The sequence below is a fragment of the Podarcis liolepis genome (assembly GCF_965112155.1).
Source record: "Podarcis liolepis genome assembly, chromosome: 12".
Taxonomy (NCBI): Eukaryota; Metazoa; Chordata; class Lepidosauria; order Squamata; family Lacertidae; genus Podarcis; species Podarcis liolepis.
Window position 1 is genome coordinate 59,970,015 of NC_139563.1, and position 23,879 is coordinate 59,993,893.

The following is a 23,879-nucleotide window of genomic DNA, read 5'->3' on the forward strand; positions in this document are numbered from 1 at the left end:
TTGCTCTTATTCTTCCTGCTCAGTTTCCAGAGATGCAAATGTTACTTTCGCCTTCCTTTATGGGGGGGCGGAGAGCATTATTGGAGGTAATGTGAAATGTTTTTTTATTTTAAAAAATTAAATACAAAATCCAGATGCTCAGCAGCAAAAGTGAAACCTCACTTGGCAGGCTGCCAAAAGCTGACTCCTGCGCTAGGGAGGTGTGGCATTCACAGCTCACAGGCTGTGGGATCAGATACAAGAAAGAGGACCCACTCTCAATCTGAAAATATGAATATTCTGGTTTTTGAAAACCAGTACTTCTTTTTAAAAAACATCCTTGAATTTTTATTGATTAGTGCTGCCTTTCATTTTGTGATTTTTGGTGGTGGGGGAGAGGAAGGCTGGACCCCCAGCTTCAAGCCGTGCCTTCTCTGAGATCTCCAAGAAGGCCGCAAAATGCGCCTGCTGGCACCGCTTGAAGCTGGGGGTCCAGCCTTCCTCTCCCCCACCACCAAAAATCACAAAATGAAGGGCAGCACCATGTTCCTCTCTTATGGTGATTTGTGGGGAGGATCCTAGGCACCCACCCAGCCTCTGGTACTTAAAAATCTGCTGCCAGGACCCAATAACTGCTTTGCTTCATTAAAGGGAGGCAGTAGCATCTTTACAATCACCTAAGGCTTATTTGCATATTCAGCAATGAAAGTGTGTCATACTGAGTAAATGGGCAAAACCAACTATGTTGAATAGGATTGGAAACAAAGGATCAAGAATAAAAGTGGTCACTCGCAGGTGAGCAAAAACCAGCACAGTTACTGTTTGGAAATGACACAAAGTGCGAGTGCAAGACTTGACGAAGCAGAAGACCAACATTCATGGAAACCTAATCAAAACAAATCCCCTCTTGACAGCCTGGAGGGCAACTGACTAGGCCTGTGGGGGAGAAAGGAGCTGGGAGGCCCGGCTGGAGCTGAGGCTGCTGGCGGAGGTCAGGCTCTCAAATGGCGGGAGCGAGAGGGAAAGGAAGGCAAAGCTAAGCTACCTGGGAAGATAACTTGGGGCTGGCATGCAACTACTCACGCAGGTACAGTCTATGTTTATTGCCACATTTCCACACCCATTCTTGCTAAATTAAATGGTTTTTAAAGCCTTGTATACAATAAGAGGCAACAGAAAAGAGGAGCTTGACATTGTGCTTTAGAAAGGCAAAATGTTTCCTTGCCTGCATAGCCCAGAGGTAGTCGAGACGTAGCTTCAAATCCACCTGCCTGGAATGAAGTGCCAAAGCACAGGAAAACAGCAAGATGGCCAAGATGGGTTCATAGCCACGAATATAAAAAGAGCCACCCCTTTAGAAAGAAAGAAAATGTGTACATAAGCTTTCCTTTTCTTTTACAAAAAGACCAATGTCATTTTCAAAAAGTGCTTGAAAACAACGAACCTCCATGAAATCCTTTGTACACTACAAGTCTTGAATCCCAACCATCTTAGAGGGAGGAAGCAGTGGCAGCCGCCATCAAAGAAGGCAATGGCTGGTCTTTCTAGATTTGTGGAGAAGGGAGCAGGAGTCTCCTCACTTCTCACAAGTGCGTCTGCCTCTCTCCTGATTCCTCTACTGTCATCTTTCGCTTATGCTAGGTTGAAATGCAGGATGAAGGAAATGAGGAGCTGCACTGAAGTCTTTTACTTCAACAATAATCCCAGCTTATAGCAGTGCTGGAGGCAGATACCAGACACACAAAACCATTATTAAGACTATCTAAAGAGTGTCATCAGTATAAAGGTGCTTTGCATAGTTACCGTATTTTTCGCTCTATAACACGCAGATTTTTTCTCCTAAAAAGGAAGGGGAAATGTCTGTGCGTGTTATGCAGCGAATGTGTGGTCCCTGTAGCCGAAAAATAAGGCAAAAATCAAACCGCGCTTCAGGGAGAAGGGAAGCCTGAAGAGAGGAAGTGGCAGCTTCCCTGCATTCTGCCTCAGGGTCTTACTGCCCACCCTGCTCTGTTTCGTTGCTGTGTTTGCTCAAACGGAACAAAGAGCAGGGAAAGCCCCTCCCCTCCAGGCAAGTAGAGAGGAAAGCAGAGCGTTGCTCTATCCTGTCCCTGCTCCGGAGGGAACAATGTTTGTGAAGGGAAGAGAGATTACAGGTTCGGCTTAAAATTCTGATTTGACTTCCTGCTTTTTGTTTTTGGAGACACACAGCATTCAAATATGCTTTCTTCCATTTAAAAGGATGAAATCCTTAAACAGTGGCTGGCTTGTGTGGGTGGGTGGGGGAAAACTTTTGCCTTCCTTTCCTCACGTTATAGCCCTCTCCTGCATTCTTAGCCTTCTGTGTTTTTCCTTCCCTCCCCACTTAAAATGTGGTTACAAAGCATGGATCCACATGGATTCTCAGGATTTTTGCATTGGGTCACCCCAAATTCACCATCAGAGCACACAGCATGTCCATGGCTACAGCCTGTCCCCCCCAAAAAAAATCACACACCCATTGTTGCCTGGGGCTGCAATGGTGCAAAAACGTGGTTACAAAGCATGGATCCACAGGGATCCTCAGGATCTTTGCATTGGGTCAGCCAAAATTCACCATCAGAGCACATAGCATGTCCATGGCTACAGCCTGTCCCCCCCCCAAAAAAAATCACGCACCCACTGTTGCCTGGGGCTGCAATGGTGCAAAAACGTGGTTACAAAGCATGGATCCACAGGGATTCTCAGGATTTTTGCATTGGGTCACCCCAAATTCACCATCAGATCACATGTCTGTGGCCACAGCATGAATCACAAAAATGATACGTCCACTGTTTCATTCAGAATATTTTTTCCCTTGTTTTCCTCCTCTAAAAACGATGTGCGTGTTATGGTCAGGTGCGTGTTATAGAGCGAAAAATACGGTAATACATGAAACAGAGAGCTGCTTTGCACCAAGGACCTTACAACCTTAATTTAGACGGAGCATGGGGAGAGGAGAGAGGCAAGGGCAAATGCAGTTTGCATTGACATGAACTTTGTTTTGGTTATGAATGAGGACTATGCACTTAAAGGCTAGTTTAGGCCTGTACTTCAACATCTCCCACATACATTAGAATCTCTACTTTGCACTGAAGGTGTGGGGGCAAAATATGAAAACAACAAAACTCTTCCTTAATTATGCAATGAACTTACCCCGCTGCTTTTCTGTATCCGCTGAGTTCCAAAATGACTATGTACAAAATTGTAACAAAAAGCAGGAGGATCATTTTTGGCAAGGAAGATACGCGTAGAAATATTGCCAGGGTCAGAGTCCCCACAACGCAGGAGAGGAATGCATAATGGGCTGCATCGCATGGAAGTTCACTCATTGTCTTATTTGTCCCACCCAAAGAAATGATAACTATGGAGCTGCTGGAATTAGTACTCCAAACCCAAGGCATACATCCAACCTAAGGGAGAAATGGAATTGAGAGCTGAATGAAAAGTTTCAACGGTGAATGTTCACACAAACACACATGCCCTCCATTTGATGACAACAGCATTAGGGGTGAATCTAGAAGTGATGCTAAATGTGTCATTTGCTATCAAGTCTTTTTAAAAAACAGGTAAATTTCTATATCACCTTTCATCTGAGGATCAAAAGGCAGTTTACAATATAAAAACACAAAAATACACAACATGGTAGCAGACAAAAATAAACATTTTTATGGACAGTTTAAAAGTCCATAGATTGTTTAATTAGCCAAATGCCTGGGAGAAGAGGAATGTTTTCACCTAAACATATGTAGCAAAGAAGCCAGAGGAGCCTCCCTGGGGAAAGCATTCCACAGGGGGAGCCACTGCAGAAAAGGCCTGTTCTCATGTTGCTGCATGAAGGGCCTCAGAGGATGACCACATCCTGCTTATTTCTTTAATGGAGGACATTCACACCGTTGGATGAAAATCAAGAAGAATTTAATTAATAGATTACAGTCATTTGTGAAGCAGAACATTTGGAACATGATCCTCCAAGTTCCTCCATTGCTTTTATAAAACTATGAGCCCTTCAATTCACAAACAAATTTGGGAAATGTAGTGACTGGCTGCACAGGATGATGAACTGCACTCCACCGCAAAGGTGAGATGTATCCGTGTTTCAGACTTCCAGGTGCCACCGGAATGGCAGATGGAGCATGAGCCTGTTCTCTCTGACAGGCTTGATCTCCACTAGGGCATGTTGTTGTTGTTTAGTCGTTTAGTTGTGTCCGACTCTTTGTGACCCCCTGGACCAGAGCACGTCAGGCACTCCTGTCTTCCACTGCCTCCCGCAGTTTGGTCAAACTCATGCTGGTGGCTTCGAGAACACTGTCCAACCATCTCGTCCTCTGTCGTCCCCTTCTCCTTGTGCCCTCCATCTTTCCCAACATCAGGGTCTTTTCCAGGGAGTCTTCTCTTCTCATGAGGTGGCCAAAGTATTGGAGCCTCAGCTTCAGGAGGCTCCTTCCAGTGAGCACTCAGGGCTGATTTCCTTCAGAATGGATAGGTTTGATCTTCTTGCAGTCCATGGGACTCTCAAGAGTCTCCTCCAGCACCATAATTCAAAAGCATCAATTTTTCGGTGATCAGCCTTCTTTATGGTTCAGCTCTCACTTCCATACATCACTACTGGGAAAACCATGGCTTTAACTATACGGACCTTTGTTGGCAAGGCGATGTCTCTGCTTTTTAAGATGCTGTCTAGGTTTGTCATTGCTTTTCTCCCAAGAAGCAGGCGTCTTTTAATTTCGTGGCTGCTGTCACCATCTGCAGTGATCATGGAGCCCAAGAGCATGGGGATAGGGAAGTCCAAAGGTGATTAGATGATCACCAGGGCTAGCTGGCTAAATTAGTTCTATTTGGGCCAGCGAGGAGACCAGGGGAGAATTAGCTGTGGGATCCCAGAGCGAGTAATCTTCATAAAAAGGGGATGGGGAGGAAGGAAGGGGAATAAAAGATCAGGCTAAGTTCAAATTAAAGGCCAGGCAGAATAGCTCTGTCTTACAGGCCCTGTGGAAGGAAGTTCAATCCTGCAGGGCCCTGGTCTCCTGGGACAGAGCATTCTACCAGTTTGGAGCCATCACTGAGAAGGCCCTGGCCCTAGTGGAGGATAGTCTAACTTCCTTAGGGCCCAGGACCTCTAAACTATGATTATTCATGGACCTTAAGATCCTCTGCGGGGCAGACCAGGAGAGAACCTCTGTTCTGTTTGTGAAGCAACCAAACAAAAAAACCCCTTCCATCATTTCAGTGATCACTTGTAATACCCACCATAGAGGCAGAATCCCCAGTATTTATGACTCAAGGTCAGTAACATGCAGCAAAATAGATTGATTGATTGGTTGGTTGGTTGATTGGTTGATTGAATTGATTGATATACCACCCTTCATCATAAGATCACAGGGCAGTGCCCACAATAAAATGCAGGATAATGTGGAGACGTTTGACTGTGCTGCTTCAGGATACAGAGTTGCATGCTTATGTGCTTCCCATGTAATAAGCTCCTTATGTACAGAAAAACAGCAAGTCAGGATGAAAGCCTGGCATCATGCTAGTTTTCTACTTGTAGGGAATCTTCTTCCATGGTGAAGCATTCAAAAGCTTGCAGTGCGCACTTCCATGTGAAGTGACACAGTCAGGGAAAAACATTACAACCAGATTTTGCTGCATATATAAACTGATTCTTAGCAGCAAAAGCCAAAGTGAGAAATAAAATGTAGAATGATTTAGCTTTCTTGGACTTAGAAGAATATAGGTTTTCAGTTTCAAAAAGACACATCAATTATAGTCAGCTGTTTATATGATAAGGCAATTATATATGAGGGGGTTAGCATGCTAATGGAAATGATCTCAATGACTTAAATCAGAGCAAACTGAGGGGATGGCAGGTCTCTCCATGAATTAGACAACCATTCCTATACACTCACCACACAGCCTTGTGCCACTGAATAAATTAATATTACAATAAAAACACATAAAATCGTTCGAATTTGTATTGTCAGGCACCCTGGAAAACACTGAAAGACAAAAACAATAGTCTCTGTTAATTTAAAAACAAGGTAGGTATGTTATTTATAAAATAGTAAAAAACAACAAAAATAAAACTGATGTCTTACATTTCATTTGGCGCAATAAAATTTGTTTGTTGTGCATTCACAAAGATATATCTTCACATTCAAGCAAGCTAATTCTTATTTCAGCAGACTCCTATTCATAATAAGTTTGACAGGCTAAGCATTAGCAATTCATTCTCCCACTTGGAAAAGGAGTCGGGGGAAAGCCTCATGACTGTGATTAAAAAACAAACCAACTAACTTAAGTCTGCAGTAAAACTGTAAAGGGTGAATGCAAGAATGTTGGGAAGGGAAGTTTAAAGGGGGGAGGGGAGGGGGAGCAGGGAAGGTGGTGTCAGTGGGGAAAAGTAAGTGCGGGTGGAGGTTGCCTGCATGTGTGCATGCATGCATGGGGCTGGGATGAAGAGGGACTGCAGTTGTGGCTTTGCCCACCCAATCTTGCTGCCAAAGATGGCTCCACCTTGCCATAAAAGGGATGCCACATTTCTCCAAAGCAGAAGGAGGCTCCAGAGGCAACCTCGATAGCAGGTAAGGGGAACCTTTGGCTTTCCAGATGTTGCTGAACTACAACTCTCATCAGACCGAGCAAGCATGGCCAATGATCAGGGATGATGGGAGTTGTAGTTCAGCAACATTGGGCTAGCCAAAGGTTCTCCTGACCTGCTATCAGGGTTGCCTCTGGAGCCTCCTTCTGCTTTGGAGAAATGTGAAACATTACTTATATAAGCCTTGCACTGTGTTAGGTGCTGTACACGAATAAAATTAAACAGGTTCCTGCCTGACAGAGATATGACATGATGCAATGCTTAGTAAGTCTCTTGCGAGGATCAAGAGGCCACGGCATTTGAGATCACTTACTTGTACTCGGGTGACATGCAGGTACATGATACATGCCACCAGGAAGCATATGCAGAACACCAGAAGGACAAGCACGATGGTACTCCTAGGAGGAACACGCAGAAGCCGAGTCATTGAACATACAGAAAACCACCACCTCCTCACTGGAACTTGGCAGACGGATTCTGGTTAACTATCAAGCATTTTCCCTTCTTGTGCAAGCAAGAGACACAGGCTAGGTACACCCTAGGGGATTAATGTGCATGTGGCTCATTCTTTCTGTGTGTGCCTTTTCCAACCTTCATCCACAGAAAAGTGCTTTAAATTATATGACTCTGAAATCAATCTGCCCATGTTACCTGTCCATGTGGGTGGTGCTTGGTGAGATGCATTTATATTGTATGTTGTCTCCTCCTTTAATACTCCCTGACCCCCATAAATTGTGTAAACCTGAGATAGGTTTTTCTCCCTCCCACATAATACTACAGCCAGGGGCCATCCAATGAAGACAGACAAAAGAAAGTAATTCTTCATTAATCACAAAGTGAAACTATGGGATTCACTAGTGTGGGATGCCGTGGGGGCCACCGATAGAGATAGCTTGGAGAGGCTCTTAGACCAACGCAGGGTGGGGCAAGACGATCCATCGCTCCTAGTCTTGGTGGATCTGGGTTACTAGGGTGGGGGAGGGGGATCCAGTTCTGAACCTGCTCTCTTGATTGGGGGGTGGGGTAGAATGTAAGAAATAAAGTTTTCTGATTAATCCAATGTTTGCCCAAGACACTCCGATTTCATTTAAAAAAATTACTTGGCATTTAATTTAAAACACTGAGAAAGCACTTACTGTGGGATTATTAAAAGGTAGACAAGGCCAAATAAGGCAGCTAGAATCAATGACAAGACGACAGCACTGGTGAAATATTCATCCTGAAGCTGGTGATACTGTGAATGAGGTGGGGAAAAGAGGCATAAATACAATTATTGACCCATATCCATCACATCTCCTGGTTCTAAAGACAGAAATACAAGCATGCACAGCAGTAATCTGTAAGTGTGCTCGTCAGATTTGCCCCTGATGACCACATCATTTCTTTGTGAGTTTTCAAAGTCAGTGTATGGTCAGGAAAAGGAGCCAGAGTGCTTGCAAATCCAGCATGAGCTTCCTCCCCACCTCCCTTCAAAATTTGGAGCTGGGGAGGAAGTGTGCTGACCAAACATTGCTAGAGTGGTGGGTCTGGCCCTCCTTCCCCAGCTCAGAAATGGAACCGGGAAAGATTGGAGGGGCCTCATCCTGAGACTTGGAGGTATTAGAACCAGTCTTTTTTTTTCAGCCTCAGCATAGTTCCATCATCTCTCAGGTGGGTGCCATTGCAGGAAAGCACTCCCTCACCTGCGTCTTGCCTTTACGTACTTCTGAGATCCCCAAAACGAACATTTCCAAGTCAAAATGGAAACTGGCCAGTGTGTGAAAGTCCACACTTTTTATAAGATCGATGACTTCACTTGGTTCCCAGCTGCTCCTAGCCACGACTGGCCAATCTACAGGGCGGCACCAATTCATATTTCCTTTTCTTCAACCCTTCTCCCATGTAGTGGTGGTGGGCTTTAAGCTTTCCAGGCAGGCCTCTACCATTGCACACAAGCACATTTACGCAAGGGCCCTACTGTGCTGAATCAACGAGAACGAGGGAGGAGGGGGCACCCCAAAACCAGCTGCTCTAGCACAAGGCACTCATTTATTTACAAAACACTTTTATATTTTTTTAAAAAGTACAAAGCTTTATACAATACTAAAAATAAAACCGACCTGAACGCAAGGGGGGGAAGCATCACTACATAGTAGGAAAAAAGCAAAAAACAACCAATAGAATCCAGGTAACCTGCAGGAAGAGGAGCGCCTTCTCATTTTCAGTGTTTGGAAGGAACAAATTATGCATTTAGACATAATGGGAAACTTGGGTTTCTTCCTTTGTGCAAGCTGTACACTTCGTCCCTTTGCATGCGAATGAGGAGGGAAGAGGACTTGGGCCAATATATTGACAAAGGCTCCATGAAAACGGAAGCCAATACTTCATTAAAAATATAGGAAAATGAAACCTTAAATGGGAAAAAAAAGCAAGCAAGCAAGCAAGCAAGCGGTAGTTTCTCTTTTTATTTGACTGATAAACTTAGTAAAAGCCTCACTTACTTTTTGCTCGCGCTCAATCTGTTTGTACCTCAGGGTGAAAAAATGTAGGTCTGCCATCTCTGACTCAGTTTGCCGGGCCTCTATTAAACGGCCAATGTATCGATTCACTCGAGTTCCAGGAGTGTTGTACACAACATTTGTAGAAAAAGAGGAACGGTTCCTGAGTTTTTCTGATGCTGTCCTCAATGCCCTCCTCTGTGGCAAAACCGGAAAACAGCAGGGTAAGCTTTTTTATATAAAAAAATTTTTCACGGAAGATTTCTTGTACGTATTACAAAATAACCAAATAAACAAGGAAAAGTGCATACAGCCTCTCCATTTTCCCAGAGTCATTTTCACAGTTTGTTTACATTTTGTGTAAAACACTCTTGTCATAGCCAGTGTGTGGTTGGGAAAAAGAGAGGGCGAAGGAGAATGATATTCCATTCTATTGTGTGGTGTTTGTGCAGGGTTTTTGTGTCAGCGCTACAGAAGTAGGCCCTCTCTCTTGAGAGAGAGGTTGGTTGTATGTGGTTGGTTGCGGTGTAGTTTGTTTGTTAGCATGTGGGGAGGGGGGTGTTGGGTCAGAGTAGCCATACTGATTCGTATGCTTTTGGGGGGTAGGATTGCCATACATCTGGGAATTCCTGGACATGTCCTATTTTGGGGTCCTAAATGCCCATCTGGGAGGAGGGGGGGATTTTACATGTTAAAGCAAATGTCCTGGATTTGGGGTTAAATTTTTTGGGGGGCCATGGCTCTGGTAGAGGCTCGGGCTCAGCAGCAGCAGAGGTCTATCAGGCGATTGCCAACAACTTTTTGTGTCTGTATTTTTATCTCTTGAAATATGGCAACCCTAGGTTTTTTAGGGGGTAGGGGGAGGTCATTGTCTTGTTGCGCTATATATGTGAGAAAGAAAAGCCACACCCTGGTGAAGACATCCATCCTTCTTTGCTTGTCCTCATGCTATTTTAAATTTGTTGGTTAACATTTCTGGTAGGACAGTTTTCTTCTTCTTCAACAACAATTTAGTATTTATACCCCACCCATCTGGCTGGGTTTCCCCAGCCACTCTGGGCGGCTCCCAACAGAATATTAAAAACACAATAAAAGATCAAACATTAAAAACTTCTCTAAACAGGGCTGATTTCAGATGTCTTCTAAAAGTCAGATAGCTGTTTATGGCATGCGCCACTACCAAGGCAGCCCTCTGCCTGGTTCCCTGTAACCTCGCTTCTCACAGTGAGAGAACCACCAGAAGGCGCTCAGTGCTGAACCTCAGTGTCTAGGCTGAATAATGGGGGTGGAAATGCTCCTTCAGGTATACTGGGCCAAGGCCATTTAGGGCTTTAAAGCTCAGCACTAACACTTTGAATTGTGCTTGGAAAAGTACTAGGAGTCAATGTAGGTCTTTAAGGACCAGTGTTATATGGTCTCGTGGCCACTCCCAGTCACCAGTCTAGCTGCCTAATTCTGGATTAGTTGTAGTTTCCAGGTCACCTTCAAAGGTAGCCCCACGTAGAGCACATTGCAGTAGTCCAAGCGGGAGATAACTAAAGCATGCGCCACTCTGGTGAGACAGTCTATGGGCAGGTAGGTTCTCTGCTGGTGTGCCAGATGGAGCTGGTAGACAGCTGCCCTGGACACGAATTGACCTGCACCTCCATGGACAGCTGTGAATCCAAAATGACTCCCAGGCTGTGCACCTGATCCTTCAGGGGCATAGTTGCCCCATTCAGGACCAGGGAGTCCCCCACAACCACCAGCCCCCTGTCCCCCCAAAACAGTACTTCTGTCTTGTCAGGATTCAACCTCAATCTGTTAGCTGCCCTCCATCCTCCAACCACCTCCAGACACTCACACAGGATCTTCACCGCCTTTACTGGTTCTGATTTAAAAGAGAGGTAGAGCTGGGTATCATCCGCATACTGATGAACACCCAGCCCAAGCCCCCTGATGATCTCTCCCAGCGGCTTCATATAGATGTTACAAAGCATGGAGAGGACGAAACCCTGAGGCACCCCACAAGTGAGAGCCCAGGGGTCTGAACACTCACCCCCCCTACTTTCTGGACATGGCCCAGGAGGAAGGGGCTGAAACACTGTATAACAGTGCCCAAAGCTCCCAGCTCCTCTAGACAGTCCAGAAGGATGTCATGGTCAAGGGTATCAGAGTCTGCTGAGAGATCCAACAGAACTAGAAAACTAGCCCTAGCTAGCAGAACTAGGAAAAGTAGTCCCTAGCCCACAGGAAATCATCGACCAGCGCGACCAGGGCAGTTTCACTCTCATGATTGGAAGGGATCCAGATGGTCTGCATTCTATAGACATGCCTAGAGTTGTTCAGCAACCACCCGCTCAATCACCATGCCCAAGAATGGAAGTTGGCCATATTGGCCAGGTCCAAATATGTTTTTTAAAGAAGTGGTTTAATAACCGCCTCTTTCAGTGGGTCTGGGAAGGCTCCCTCATGGAGGGAAGCATTCACCACCCCACAAAGCCCGTCACCCACCCCTTCCCAGCTAGCTTTTATAAGCCAGGATGGGCAAGGATCAAGGAGACAGGTGGTTGGTTTCACTCGTCCAAGCAGCCTGTCCACATCCTCGGGGGTAACAGATTGGAATTGATCCCACACAACAGGACAGGACTCTAGCACTCTCCCGGCCCAGCCCTGCTCCCATGGTGGAGTCTACCTCTTTCCAAAGCTGAGCAAATTTATCTGCAAAAAACTTTGCAAAATCATTGCAGGAGATCTAGGGGTCCTTACGGGGCCCCAATGGCAAAGGTGGTTCCGTTAGATTGCAAACCACCTGAAAGAGTCTCCTGCTGCTGTTTTCTGCACATGCAATAGAGGCGGTGAAGAAGGTCCTCTTTGCCGTCCCCATCACCACTTGGTAGGCTCAACGTTGAACTCTATCCCGTGTCCAGTCAGATTCAGAATGAGTTATCCACCACCGGCACTCTAACTGTCTCAGCGATTGTTTCATTGCCCTCAGATCTGGGGGAAACCACAGGGCTGTCCGGGCTCCATGCAATTGGAGAGGGCGCTTCAGAGCCAAATAGTCAATAGCCCTGGTTAACTCCACATTCCAGTGGGCCACCAGGGAATCAGCTGAAAGGCCATCAACATGGGATAAAGCATCCCCTACCACTCTCTGGAAACCATTTGGATCCATTAAGTGGTGGGGGTGGACCATCCAAATAGGTCCCACCTCCCTGCAGAGGGGAAGGGTTGCAGAGAAGTCTAGTTGCACCAAGAAGTGATCTGACTATGACACTTTTGTGTTTCACTTTTACTTAGTGTCAGATCACCCACATCCATAGAGGTGAACACCAGGTCCAAGGCATGTCCATGGCTATGAGTTGGGCCAGACTTATTCAGGGACAGCCCCATGGAGGCCATGATTTCCACAAAGTCCCGGGCGGCCCCTTGTAAGGTTGTGTCGGCATGGATGTTAAAATCCCCTAGGACAACCAAACTAGGTGTCTCCAGGAGAACATCCGCCACGACCTGAAGCAGCTTGGCCAGGGAATCCTTGGTGCAGTGGGGAGGTCGGTACACCAAAAGGAATCCTGTACTGCCCCTATTGCCCATCTTCCAGAAAACTGGGTCTTCCCTATAGGACGCCTGGTGTAAGCTAATGACCCCTAAAAAACACTGCAACCCCCCCTCCCTGCCCATATGACCTGGGTTGCTGTGTGTACAAGAAACCTGGTGGACAAACAGCGGTAAGAACAGGCCCATCTGCTTCATCCAACCAAGTGTCTGTTATACATGATAGGTCAAGTCCCTCATCCATGATCAAGTTGTGGATGGCAGTGGTCTTAGTAATCACTGACCTGGCATTGCACAGCAGCACCTTCAGGTCATGTGGGTTTCCCTTGCTGATTCCAGTATCCTTCTGGTCAAGACCAGACCCAGAGGCAGGGATAGTCTTCAAACAATGACTAAACCTGCCTCCTCGGGAATGACATCATCTGGTCTTAGCGTAACTCTTCCTCCTACCCGTGATCACTGAGATCAGTTGTCCCAGTGCATCCCCCCTCCCCCGTGGAACCTGCCCCAGACATTCTGTTGCTGGGGCCCACTCCCCTCCTCCTGAGAACAGAATGCAAACTATGCAATAAAACAATAGAAACTAATTAAAAAACAAAAATAATTTACAACTATACTAAACTTGCCCCAACTAAACGTTCACCCTACCCCCAACAAACAAAAACAAAAAAACCCCCAAATTTAAAATGCCACAGATTAAAAACTATTTAATAGCATTTAAAAGCATTTTGACATTCACCCCAGTTTGTTCCAGTCAGTCTGGGCTCTTCAGAACCCAGGGCAATGTCTCTCTGGCCTCCCAGGAGCCTCTGAAGTAGAGCTGGGTGAGTCTGGTCTCTGCCCCCTAGGCCAGGTGGAAAGGCCTTGCAGGGAGCAGCCTTCAAAACCCACAGCCATACATTTTGGTACCAGCAAGGTACATTCTTAACTTATCCATTAATCACCTTAAACAATGTATTCGAACATACAGCACATACATTTTATCCTAGCAGCAAAAAGACAGAATTCTGCTGGCTTCTCGGATACCTGAACAACATACGGACTGACAAAATGCTCTGAGGAGTGGTGGTGTGTCATGGGAGCAACTTTTTATTAATGAACCTGAGACCAACAATGCACCCCAAAATCTATCTGAAGATGTGAGGTGGAGGGGGGAATGGCTGGCTTTCAGGCAGTGGCCATCTGCAACTTCTCTAGTCTAATGAAATGAAACCTACCGGCATTTCATTTTTTAAAAGGTTACATGAATAAATGGGCATATACACAGAGCGCTTCTCTATGTATGAGCATCTCTTTAGGGTGTCTCCAAGGTAGCCTTGCTGTGGCTTCAGCTCAGCATGCAGGCAGACCCAGGTTCTGTCCCTGGAATCTGCTGGTAAAGCTGGGAAGATCCCCAGTCGGAAACTCCAGAGAGCTGTTGCCAATACTGAGATAGATTGATCCAGGGTGTGCCTTGGGAGAAAGAAGCTTCCTATGCTTGAGCTTTTGGAGGTGGTTTGTCAGACCCCAAACCCCAAAATATCCATTTGTAACTTTATTTTTAGATTTACTTATGATTCATGTGGAAATTATTCAAATTTGGTTGTACCTTTTCATGTGTTTTACTTATTGTTTATGATTGCTTCTGTTGTGCTTGTTATTATGTAAATGTTTTCATGTTGCCACTTTGAGCATGGTCTTACCCAGTGCTTTTTTTCCTAAAAAAATGTTTTTTCTTGACGCAAGAAAATCACCATTTTATAGTTCAAATCGGGGAAACTAAATACAGTAAATGGACAAAGTACAAAGATTCACAAAATGTTTAGGGGTATGTGTACCCCTGCATACCCCCAGCAAAAAGCAGTGGTTTTACCCGTGGAAAGGCATCTTACCCGTGGAAAGGCATCTGGAGCTGGATTGGGTGGCTCCTGCAGACCAATCATACTGCTGCATTCTGAATCCTATTGTTCTAGGACCAATCAGACTGCTGCAGTTTGGATCCTATTCAACTCAGTACATAACACCCCTCCCCTCTAAGTTCCAGTCCTGCCCGGGAGGTCGCATTCATAGTCCTCAAGGTACGCTGGCAGCCTACGTGTGCGTTGCAGCCTGGGGTGTTCCCTGGTCCGGGCTTCAGGTTCTGGCTCATGTTCCAAGGATGCTGGCTGTGATGGGGCCATTTGGTCTGGCGCAACCGGCTTGCTCAGTCGTGGTTCTGGTTCTGGTGTCCTTTCGGCCTCGCGGGTCCTCTCTGTATTTACTGATTCTGCCTCTCCTGCTGGCCCCTCCTGTTCTGTGGGTCTCACTGCCCCACCGTTCCCTTGGGACTCCTCTGACCTGTCCTCCTCCTGGTTTTCTCCTGGGAATCGTCGCCGTATCTGGTCGCAGTGGCGGCGCCAGCATTGCCCCCCCCCCGCCCGTTAGCACTTCGTACAACACGGGACCAGTGACCCTGGTGACTGCGGCGGGTACCCATGCTGGGCCTGCCCCAAAATTCTTTGCGTACACTGGGTCCTGGGCCACAAAGGTCAGGGGGTTCCTGCCTCCCCCCACCACTACCTCACCCTGAGCTCTATCGGGGTGAAGGCGGTCCAATCTGATTGCGAGGTGCCGGCCCATTAGTAGTTCAGCGGCGCTCCAGACAGTTGTTGAGCTGGGGGTGCTGTGCTAGAAGGAATGTGGCAAGATGGTACTCCCAATCCCCGTGCGTCATGCGACGGAGGGTGTCCTTGGTGGCCCGCACCATGCGTTCTACTTGGCCATTGGCGGCAGGGTGGAATGGTGCTGAGTGGATGTGGCAGATGGCGTTCTGCGCTGTGAAGATTTGGAATTCTCCTGATGTAAATGTGGTTCCGTTGTCTGAGACGAGAGTGTCAGGGAGCCCGTGGGTTGCAAACAGCCTGCGTAGTACCCGGATGGCTGCGGACGTGGAAGTGGGCGGTACCAGTGCGACTTCCAGCCATTTGGTGTAGGAGTCCACCACTATGAAGAATGTTTTCCCCTGAAAGGGGCCAGCGAAGTCCACGTGCAGGCGTGACCATGGTGCTCGGGCAGACTCCCAAGACTGGACTGGAGCCCTTGGGGGATCTGGGCAGGATTCTTGGCAGGCCTGGCAGTGTTTGACCCAGGCCTCTATCTCTCCGTTGATCCCCGGCCACCACACATAACTCCTGGCAAGGGCCTTCATTCTCACTACCCCTGGGTGTGTCTCGTGTAGGGCTGTGAGGACCCTTTTGCGGAGGGGCTGGGGAACAACGACCCTGCTTCCCCATAACAGGCACCCCTTGTGGGCCGATAGTTCATGTTTACGGGTTGTATAGACTGCGAATTGTAGCCCGGGGCTGCTGCTGGGCCATCCTCTCCACACCCAGTCCAGGACCCGGGATATGACCCTATCTTTCTTGGAATGGTGTGCAACTTCTTGTGCCTGAATGGGGGGGGGGTGTCGGGAAGCAGCTCCAGGCTCATAACCTCTTGTGCAGGTGCTGGGTCGGGGCCTGTTTCCAGTAGTGGTAGCCTGCTGAGGGCGTCCGCGTGGCCCTTCGCCTTCCCAGGGTGGTGAATCAGTGCATACTGGTAGCTGGCAAGGAAAATTGACCACCTGAGGACGCGAGGAGACAGCACTTGGGGGTCTGCTTTTCAGGGGCAAACAAGCCAAGCAACGGCTTGTGGTCAGTCACCACGGCAAAGGGCCGCCCATACAAAAAATCATGAATTTTTTTTATTCCCTTCACGATTGCCAGACCCTCCTTGTTGATTTGCGAGTAGTTCCGCTCGGTTGCGTTGAGTGTCTGGGAAAAGTATGCCACCGGCACCTCTCTTCCATCCGGGAGTTGGTGTCCCAGGACAGCGCTGATGCAATAGGGCGAGGCGTCGCATGCTAGCACCACCGGCAGCCTCTCGTCAAAGTGTGCCAAGACCGAGTTTGAGACGAGCAAGTCCTTGACTGCCTGGAATGTGGCCTCCTGGTGCTGGCCCCACACCCAAGGGGCCCACTAGTCCAGGAGTCTGTGTAGGGGCTCCACTACCACTGCCTTATGGGGAAGGAAGGAATGGTAAAAGTTCAATAGTCCCAAGAAGGCCTGAAGTTCAGTCTTGCTCTTGGGTGCTGGGGCATCACAAATGGCCCGTACCTTGTCCCCAGTCGGGTGGACCCCTTCTGTTTCCACCATAAATCCCAGAAAGTCCACCTGAGGCACTCCTAGTAGACACTTTTCCCGCTTCACCTTGAGACCTGCCGTCTGGAAACGGTGCAGAACGCTGCAGAGGCGGTCCTCTGGTGTGGGCCCGGCAATCAACACATCATCGAAGAAGGGGGTGATGCCAGGAATCCCTTTAAGGAGAGAGTCCATTAGATTCTGGAATATGCCTGGTGCCACGCTGACACCGAATTGCAGCCGCTTTACCCTGAACGCTCCTCTGTGCGTCACAAGCGTCTGTGCCTCTGCTGTGGCCTAATCCACCGGCAGCTGTTGATAGGCTTGGGCCAAGTCCAGCTTGCCAAAAATTTTCGACCCAGCCAGGGTGGCAAGGACATGGCTGACCACTGGCACTGGGTATGCATGGGCTGTGAGGGCCTTGTTTGTGGTACATTTGTAGTCTGTGCAGATGCGGACTGAACCATTAGGCTTGACGGGTGTGACAATCGGGGCTTCCCAGGGGGCATTAGGCACAGGCTCCAGCACTTCTTGCTCCATGAGCTGGTCCAATTCCTCGTCTATACAGGGTTTCAGGGCGAACGGGACCCAGCGGGCCTTGAGGTCAAGTACTGCGGGGTCAAGCTGTAGAGCAATGGGGGGGGGCGTATACTGTCCCAATTTCCCATCGAAAACCCCTGGAAATTCCTTGCATATGGCATCCACGTCCACTTGTAAGCTAATGCGGTGATGGCTAGCCCCAGTGTAACCCCGGTGATGGCTAGCCCCAGTGGTCCAAACCATGCCAATCCCAGTAAGCTAATGTAGGGGCCCTAGACCACAAGCAAGTCCAGTTGCCGCGTCCGCCCTCAATATTGCACCCTGAAGGTCCCCACCCCCATTGTGGGGACCTTACGTTTCTGGAAGTCCCAGAGGGTGAATAGGGCTGGCCTGAGTTTGGGACCCCCACTAGGAAACAGTTTCCTTAATGTTCTTGCCGAGATTATGGATAGAGTTGAACCCGTGCCAAGCTCCATGCGGCATGGGGGCCCCTCTATCTGTACCTCTACATAATTTTTCTCTATGTGGGGGTGGGGCAACTGGTATACCTGGAAGTCCTGAGCTCCGTCGAGTTGCCTTGGTGTGTTCATAGAATCATAGAGTTGGAAGAGACCACAAGGGCCATCGAGTCCAACCCCCTGCCAAGCAGGAAACACTATCAGAGCACTCCTGACATATGGTTGTCAAGCCTCTGCTTAAAGACCTCCAAAGCAGGAGACTCCACCACACTCCTTGGCAGCAAATTCCACTGTCAAACAGCTCTTACTGTCAGGAAGCTCTTCCTAATGTTTAGGTGGAATCTTCTTTCTTGTAGTTTGGATCCATTGCTCCGTGTCCGCTTCTCTGGAGCAGCAGAAAACAACCTTTCTCCCTCCTCTATGTGACATCCTTTTATATATTTGAACATGGCTATCATATCACCCCTTAGCCTCCTCTTCTCCAGGGTGGCTCCTGCAGACCAATCATATTGCTGCATTATTCTAGGACCAATCAGACTGCTGCATTTTGGATCCTATTGTTCTGGGACCAATCAGACTGCTGCAGTTTGGATCCTATTCAACTCCGTACGGCATTTTCTTTCTTTCTCTGTCTCTCCCTCTCTCCCCACTTCTCTTTTCCTTTACTTTTAAGAAGTGGGTGAAAATGGGGGGGGGGGGGAGTGAGGCTTCTGTTTGCACTCTAGTGTAAGTTTCATTGGCATCCTGTTTGTGAGGCAACAGAAGGGGTGCCGAGACTCGGGAAGATTTACTGCCAGGGTATTGAGTGGAGTGGGTAGATGCCTTCATTAAAATAAAATAAAAATAAATAAGGAACAATGTAGGAGAGGATGCAAAAATTATAGGAAGCACCTGCAGTTTTCTGATAATCATTGAAGAGCAACCAAAGTCCTAGAAAGTAAGGCCCACTGTAGGACTTACTTATGAGTAACAAGCCTAGATAGGGCTGAGCTGTTCTATTTGACAAAAAGGCAGGAGGGTGGGGAGCTAACCCTTAGCAGTCTCAGTTGGAGCTTACTCCCAGGTAAATGTGCATATTTCTGGACAGGAGTGCTAAGGATAGCACTGTTAGGCTGCAGCAGAGGATTGCAGCATAACAGTTTAAGCCTACTTAGAAGTAAGCACTGCTGAGTGCAATGGAGCTTACTCCTAGAGAAGTAGGTGTACAATTCTGGAGTGGAGCGCCACTGATTTCAATAGAGCTTTTCCAAACTGTGTAAGAACTGTGAGGCTTGTAGAGAAATCACATCTTGCAGGTCAGCTGGTTGGCTTTCTGTTGCAAATGGAATGTGGCTATCTCTGAGTTTGTTTGTTTTTAAACATATTATTTATTTTTACTTATTTCATGAAATTTCTATACCAAGTGATTGTAACTGCCCTGCCCCCCCCAAGGCAGTTTACAGAAAGAATAATACAACGAAATTATTAGTGAAAACAATTAAAACATCCAAAGAATTGGAAGCAGCAATAAAGTAAGAACACATCAGCATTCTCAAATGCATAAACAAAAATGTTTTTAGCAGGCGGCAAAAGGAGTACAATCAAAGCCCCTTTTCAACAGAACCCATCAAAGCAACTCACCACTCTGACTTCAGAAGCAGATTGTAAGAAAAATAGTTGTAATCTTTTGTATTGTTTTAGGCTGTAAAACTTAACAGGGCTTTCCTTATTTAGCTATTTGCTTGAAATATTTTCAGCCCCCCCCCTTCTTCACAAGGGACCCCAGGGTGGGGTGCAGTAGCTCCATTTGAAAAATAATAACTATCAGCACAATGATAAACAGCACTCTTGCATCTGCCCACAAGACAGGATTTTAGGTAGCTCTGAATTTCACAGGTTTCTTTTTATCTGAGAGGTACTGTAGCTCTGGATGCGGGGGTGGGGGGTGGGTGGGGGGGTGGGGGTGGTTCCTGCCTTAAGAAGATCTCCCTGGGCTCAGTAGTTTAAAAACTATTACACTGGCTATGGCCCCTTTGGGGGCAAAGCACTAGAAAGAGTGGCAACAGTCCAGGTCCAGGCTTGCTTGGAGGAAACTTGGATACGTTCTGGTCTGGCTTCAGGGCTGGCCATGCCACTGAACCTGCCTTAGTAGCCATGGTTGATGACAGTTGTTGGGAGAAAGATAGGTGGAATGTGACCCTGCTTGTTCCCCTTCATTGACTGGCAGTTTTCAGTACCACGGTATCCTTTTGGAGCATCTTAGGGAGGTGGGGGTTCACTCTGCTCTGCTCCTACCTCCAGGGCCATTTTCAGAAAGTAGATATGGGAGGCTGAGCACCATGGGAGTTGTCCTGTTGTGCTCAGCAGGGTTTCATCTTGTTCACTAAAGCAGTGTAAGTTACCAACATCTGAAAAGAACCGTGTTTCTTTTGCTGGGTGGGTGGAGGTTTATTGTTATGAGAAAGTGACCCTCCAAAATTAATAATTTGGAAATGAGTCACTAGGTGCAGACCAGTACTCTAGCAGTTTTTACTTCTGGGTATAGATAGTCCTACAGTCCTTTAAATATCTCCAAAAGACATCTGTGCTGATCATGGAATTGTATACTATGATCTTTTGGTAATACAGTATACAAATACTGTAATCAATCACCTAAATGGCACCACCTGACCTTGGTACGCCACTGAGGATGGCACACTTCTGATTTCTCTTTGGGAAGGGGCAAAAGTGTGCAATCTGCGTGCTGCTTTCCCTGGCGTGATCGGTGGTATGTGTTTAGCAGCATGAGACTCCCTAAAAAAAGCTCAACAACTTTGGGGGGCGCCGGGGGCAGATCTTTGCACCACGGCGCCGCATATGCTAAAGACGGCCCTGGCAGGAGTACCTTTTTTTTAAAAAAGGCCCCAGTGAAATGGGAGGTGAGGGCAGATGCCACACATTTTGACAAATGACCTTGGTTTGCCATACGCTACCTTGTCGTCGTCTTCACAAGTCATCACATTGGAGAAAGGGATCTCCGCTTTGAACATTTTACGACAATGCATAAGCTGAACCAGCAGATAACATACAGTCTTGAACTTCATTCTTTTGGCAGGCTTTATGTCAGAGAGAATGAGACCAGGAAATATCTGTAAGGATAATAATATAAATATATACCTTAGAATAATTAAATATATAAGCAGCTGTAGTTAATGCATTACAATCAGAATAAAAGTTGGATAGGTTTAATGAACACAAAACAAATATTTGTGACACATACCTTGGGTTTTCATAAAAGAGCAAAATAAAACCATAAAAGATCACAGGTAAGTTCACCACATAAAAATACAAAATGCCCATCAACAGGAGCCCCCCCTATGCCCCCAATAAATGGAAAAGCAATAAATCCCCCCACTTCTTTGACAATCAACTTCAACTGCATTTCCAACTGTATTTCCCTAAAAATCCCAACATGCCAAGAGACAGATAATAACACTGGGCTATGCTGCAGGCCTGCCATATGCCAGGGTGGTGAACCTCCCCCCCTTGGGCCAAAGCCATATCTGCCCCACCTCTCATGGGCCAAATGTGACAGGCGAGTGGGGCAACCTTGCTCCAGGATCACAAAGGGGGCTACACCAAAAGCCCTGCCAAGACAGAACCTGATGCACACCCGGTGCCTCTCATTGGTGGCAAAATGCCTTGTGTTGACCCAGCTGCTGAAATTTCACTGCCGGAACAGTTGCCAATACAAAGCTGACTAAATCATCTTCTTCTTCGTTGGCAATCCCTCGTAGCCGAGTAAGATTGTCTTCCATAAACACGGTTTTAACCATGAGTACGTAAGTAACTGTGGAGGCCAATTCTGGAAGTAACTGTGGAGGCAGTTCTTCCACAGTGGGGACATTGGTTTCTGGGCGGGAGTTGATCACGGTGTGGATTTGCCAAGCGTGCCTTCCTCTTAGCACATTTCTCCCTTGTGTCCTGAGTTTGAGTGTCTTCAGAGCCCAAGACACCTTTGGTAAAGGCTGCTCTCCAACTGGAGCACTCGCAGGCCAGTGTTTCCCAGTTGTCAGTGTTTATACTACATTGTCTTTAAACCTCTTTTGTTGACCACCAGCATTACGCTTTCCATTTTTAAGTTCGGAATGGAGTAGTTGCTTTGGAAGATGATGATCAGGCATCTGCACAACATGACCAGTCCAACAAAGTTGATGTTGAAGAATCGTTGGACTCAAGCTGAGATCTTGCCCAGTCCTGTTCCCCATCACCCTCTAACTGGGAATGCCTTGGTTTGTAGCTTCACACAAATCATGTAAAGTCTTTGTCCATACAAAAACGCTGCATATATTAGCCTGCTGCTGTGTATACAGTTGTGATTGCGGAGTTTTATGGGGAACTTCTACAATTGTTTTATAGTTTAAATTTTGAGTTAATTTTGATGTGGTTAAATTTGTTACTAGAAGCTGCCTTGAGCTTGGTTTTATCACAGAAAGGTGTCATATATATGGCCAGATAAATGGGATCTCCCACCAACTTATAACCCCTCTCCATAGACAGGATCCTGTGCAAAGAAATAACTCCATTAAAGTGAGAGGGGTCCAAAACCAGCCTCTCCCAGCCTGAGGTCCTGTAGATGTTTGGGAGTTCAGTTCCCATCGGCCTCTGCCATCATTGTCAAAGTTCAGCATCAGGTTCAGCACCAACAGGCCTCAAATAAAATATTTAAAAGTGGTGAATATTTTAGAATCTGTCCTCATTTAAAAGTGTAAATGGTACATGAAGAAGCTTTTATACATTATTGTGCCCACTCTAAATTTAATGAGCCTGCCTTGATGAAGGAGCTTGTTGTCAAAGCAGATTAGAAGAAAATGGGGTGTTACATATAATCCTCCTTTAAAGCAATTGCAGGGCTTGGAAATGGAACACATCCCCAGCCATCTGTTGCTGCTAACGCTGAGTTTCATTCTTGCTGTCTTGCTGAAGCCAGTTCATGTTAATATCAAAAAGAACAATGCACTGAGAATACAGTGATTTGGCCACATTTCAACATTTAGAGGCTCATGGGAAAATAATGCTCTATTAAATCAGCAAGAAATGTGAATGTTCAGACCATGGCTGCTGTGTCTTGCTCAATATAAAGGAAAAACAGTTCAGTCTCCTACTTCTCGTGATATGATGAGGTAGAAGAATACACTGGTCAACAACAAATTTGTTGTCTGCATTTTTTCAGTTGATTTAGGACGAATCTGATGCACTGAATCCAAAAATCACATTGGTTTTGCTCAATCAGGTCAAGTTTTTGAGCTATGGCACATGTCTTTTTATGTTTTTGTTCACATGTATGCTTGCGTGGAGCATTTTAGAAGAAGTTGGTGAGGGTAAAATGCCATGTCGGATAATTGTTTTGATTGGAAATGATTATTTTAATGACAAGAAGTATTCAGGTCCGATAGTTCTGGGTGATTATGTTGAAAAGGGGTCAGTTTGAAGTCATAAAACCTTGAAATCTTCCATAAATTGGTGCAGCAAAGCATAAAGTTGGGGAATCAAAACTAAGTTAATCCTGATCTTCAATCAGCACGTCGTCCTGTAGCTCATTGTGATGAAATTCCAGTGCCTATCTTCGGAGAACTTCCTGACATTAGTGACAAAGATGCCTCCAGTGTTGAAGGACATGAAGAAGAAGAAGTGGTTCTTGAAGATGATGCTCCACATCCATTTTCCCAAAAGGAGTTGAATGATCTAGTTCGCGACCTCAGCTTGTCAAAGGACTCTGCCGAACTGTTGGCATCCAGAGTGAAGGAAAAAACCTCCTCTCTGACAGTGCTCGCATCAGCTTCTTCCGCAACAGGCATCAAGAGCACCTCCGTTTTTTTCTCAGAAGAGAAGGACTTCGTGTACTGTGCAGATATTGCACAGCTTCTGCTCAAGCTTGGAGTGCCACAGTACGAACCCAAAGATTGGAGACTGTTCATTGACAGCAGCAAGCGATCACTGAAATGTGTTCTGCTACACAACGGCAACCAGTTTGCCTCTATACCCCTGGCTCACTCGAGTACACTGAAGGAGAACTATGAAGCGGTGAAGTAGTAGATAGGTAGCCGTGTTGGTCTGCCATAGTCAAAATAAAAAAAATTCCTTCCAGTAGCACCTTAAAGACCAACTAAGTTAGTTCTTG

At 46.6% G+C, this 23,879-nt stretch overlaps 1 protein-coding gene across 2 annotated transcripts in view; it reads right to left on the bottom strand.

The window, feature by feature from the left end:
• Positions 1-1,090: 1,090 nt before the first annotated feature.
• Positions 1,091-23,879, bottom strand: part of ADCY1 (adenylate cyclase 1) — a 192,279-nt gene continuing 169,490 nt past the window's right edge. Inside the window, exons 8-14 of one of the 2 annotated variants that reach the window (XM_083468810.1) lie at positions 20,692-20,847; positions 9,073-9,267; positions 7,729-7,826; positions 6,906-6,990; positions 5,901-5,990; positions 3,151-3,407; positions 1,091-1,331 (exon numbers count right to left, since the gene is read on the bottom strand). In XM_083468810.1, coding sequence (XP_083324936.1) covers positions 1,109-1,331; positions 3,151-3,407; positions 5,901-5,990; positions 6,906-6,990; positions 7,729-7,826; positions 9,073-9,267; positions 20,692-20,847 — 1,104 coding nt within the window. In that variant the 3' untranslated portion in view covers positions 1,091-1,108. Of the gene's footprint in view, positions 1,332-1,367; positions 1,617-3,150; positions 3,408-5,900; positions 5,991-6,905; positions 6,991-7,728; positions 7,827-9,072; positions 9,268-20,691; positions 20,848-23,879 lie in introns of those variants that run through there. The other variant, XM_083468811.1, reaches the window with a different exon arrangement.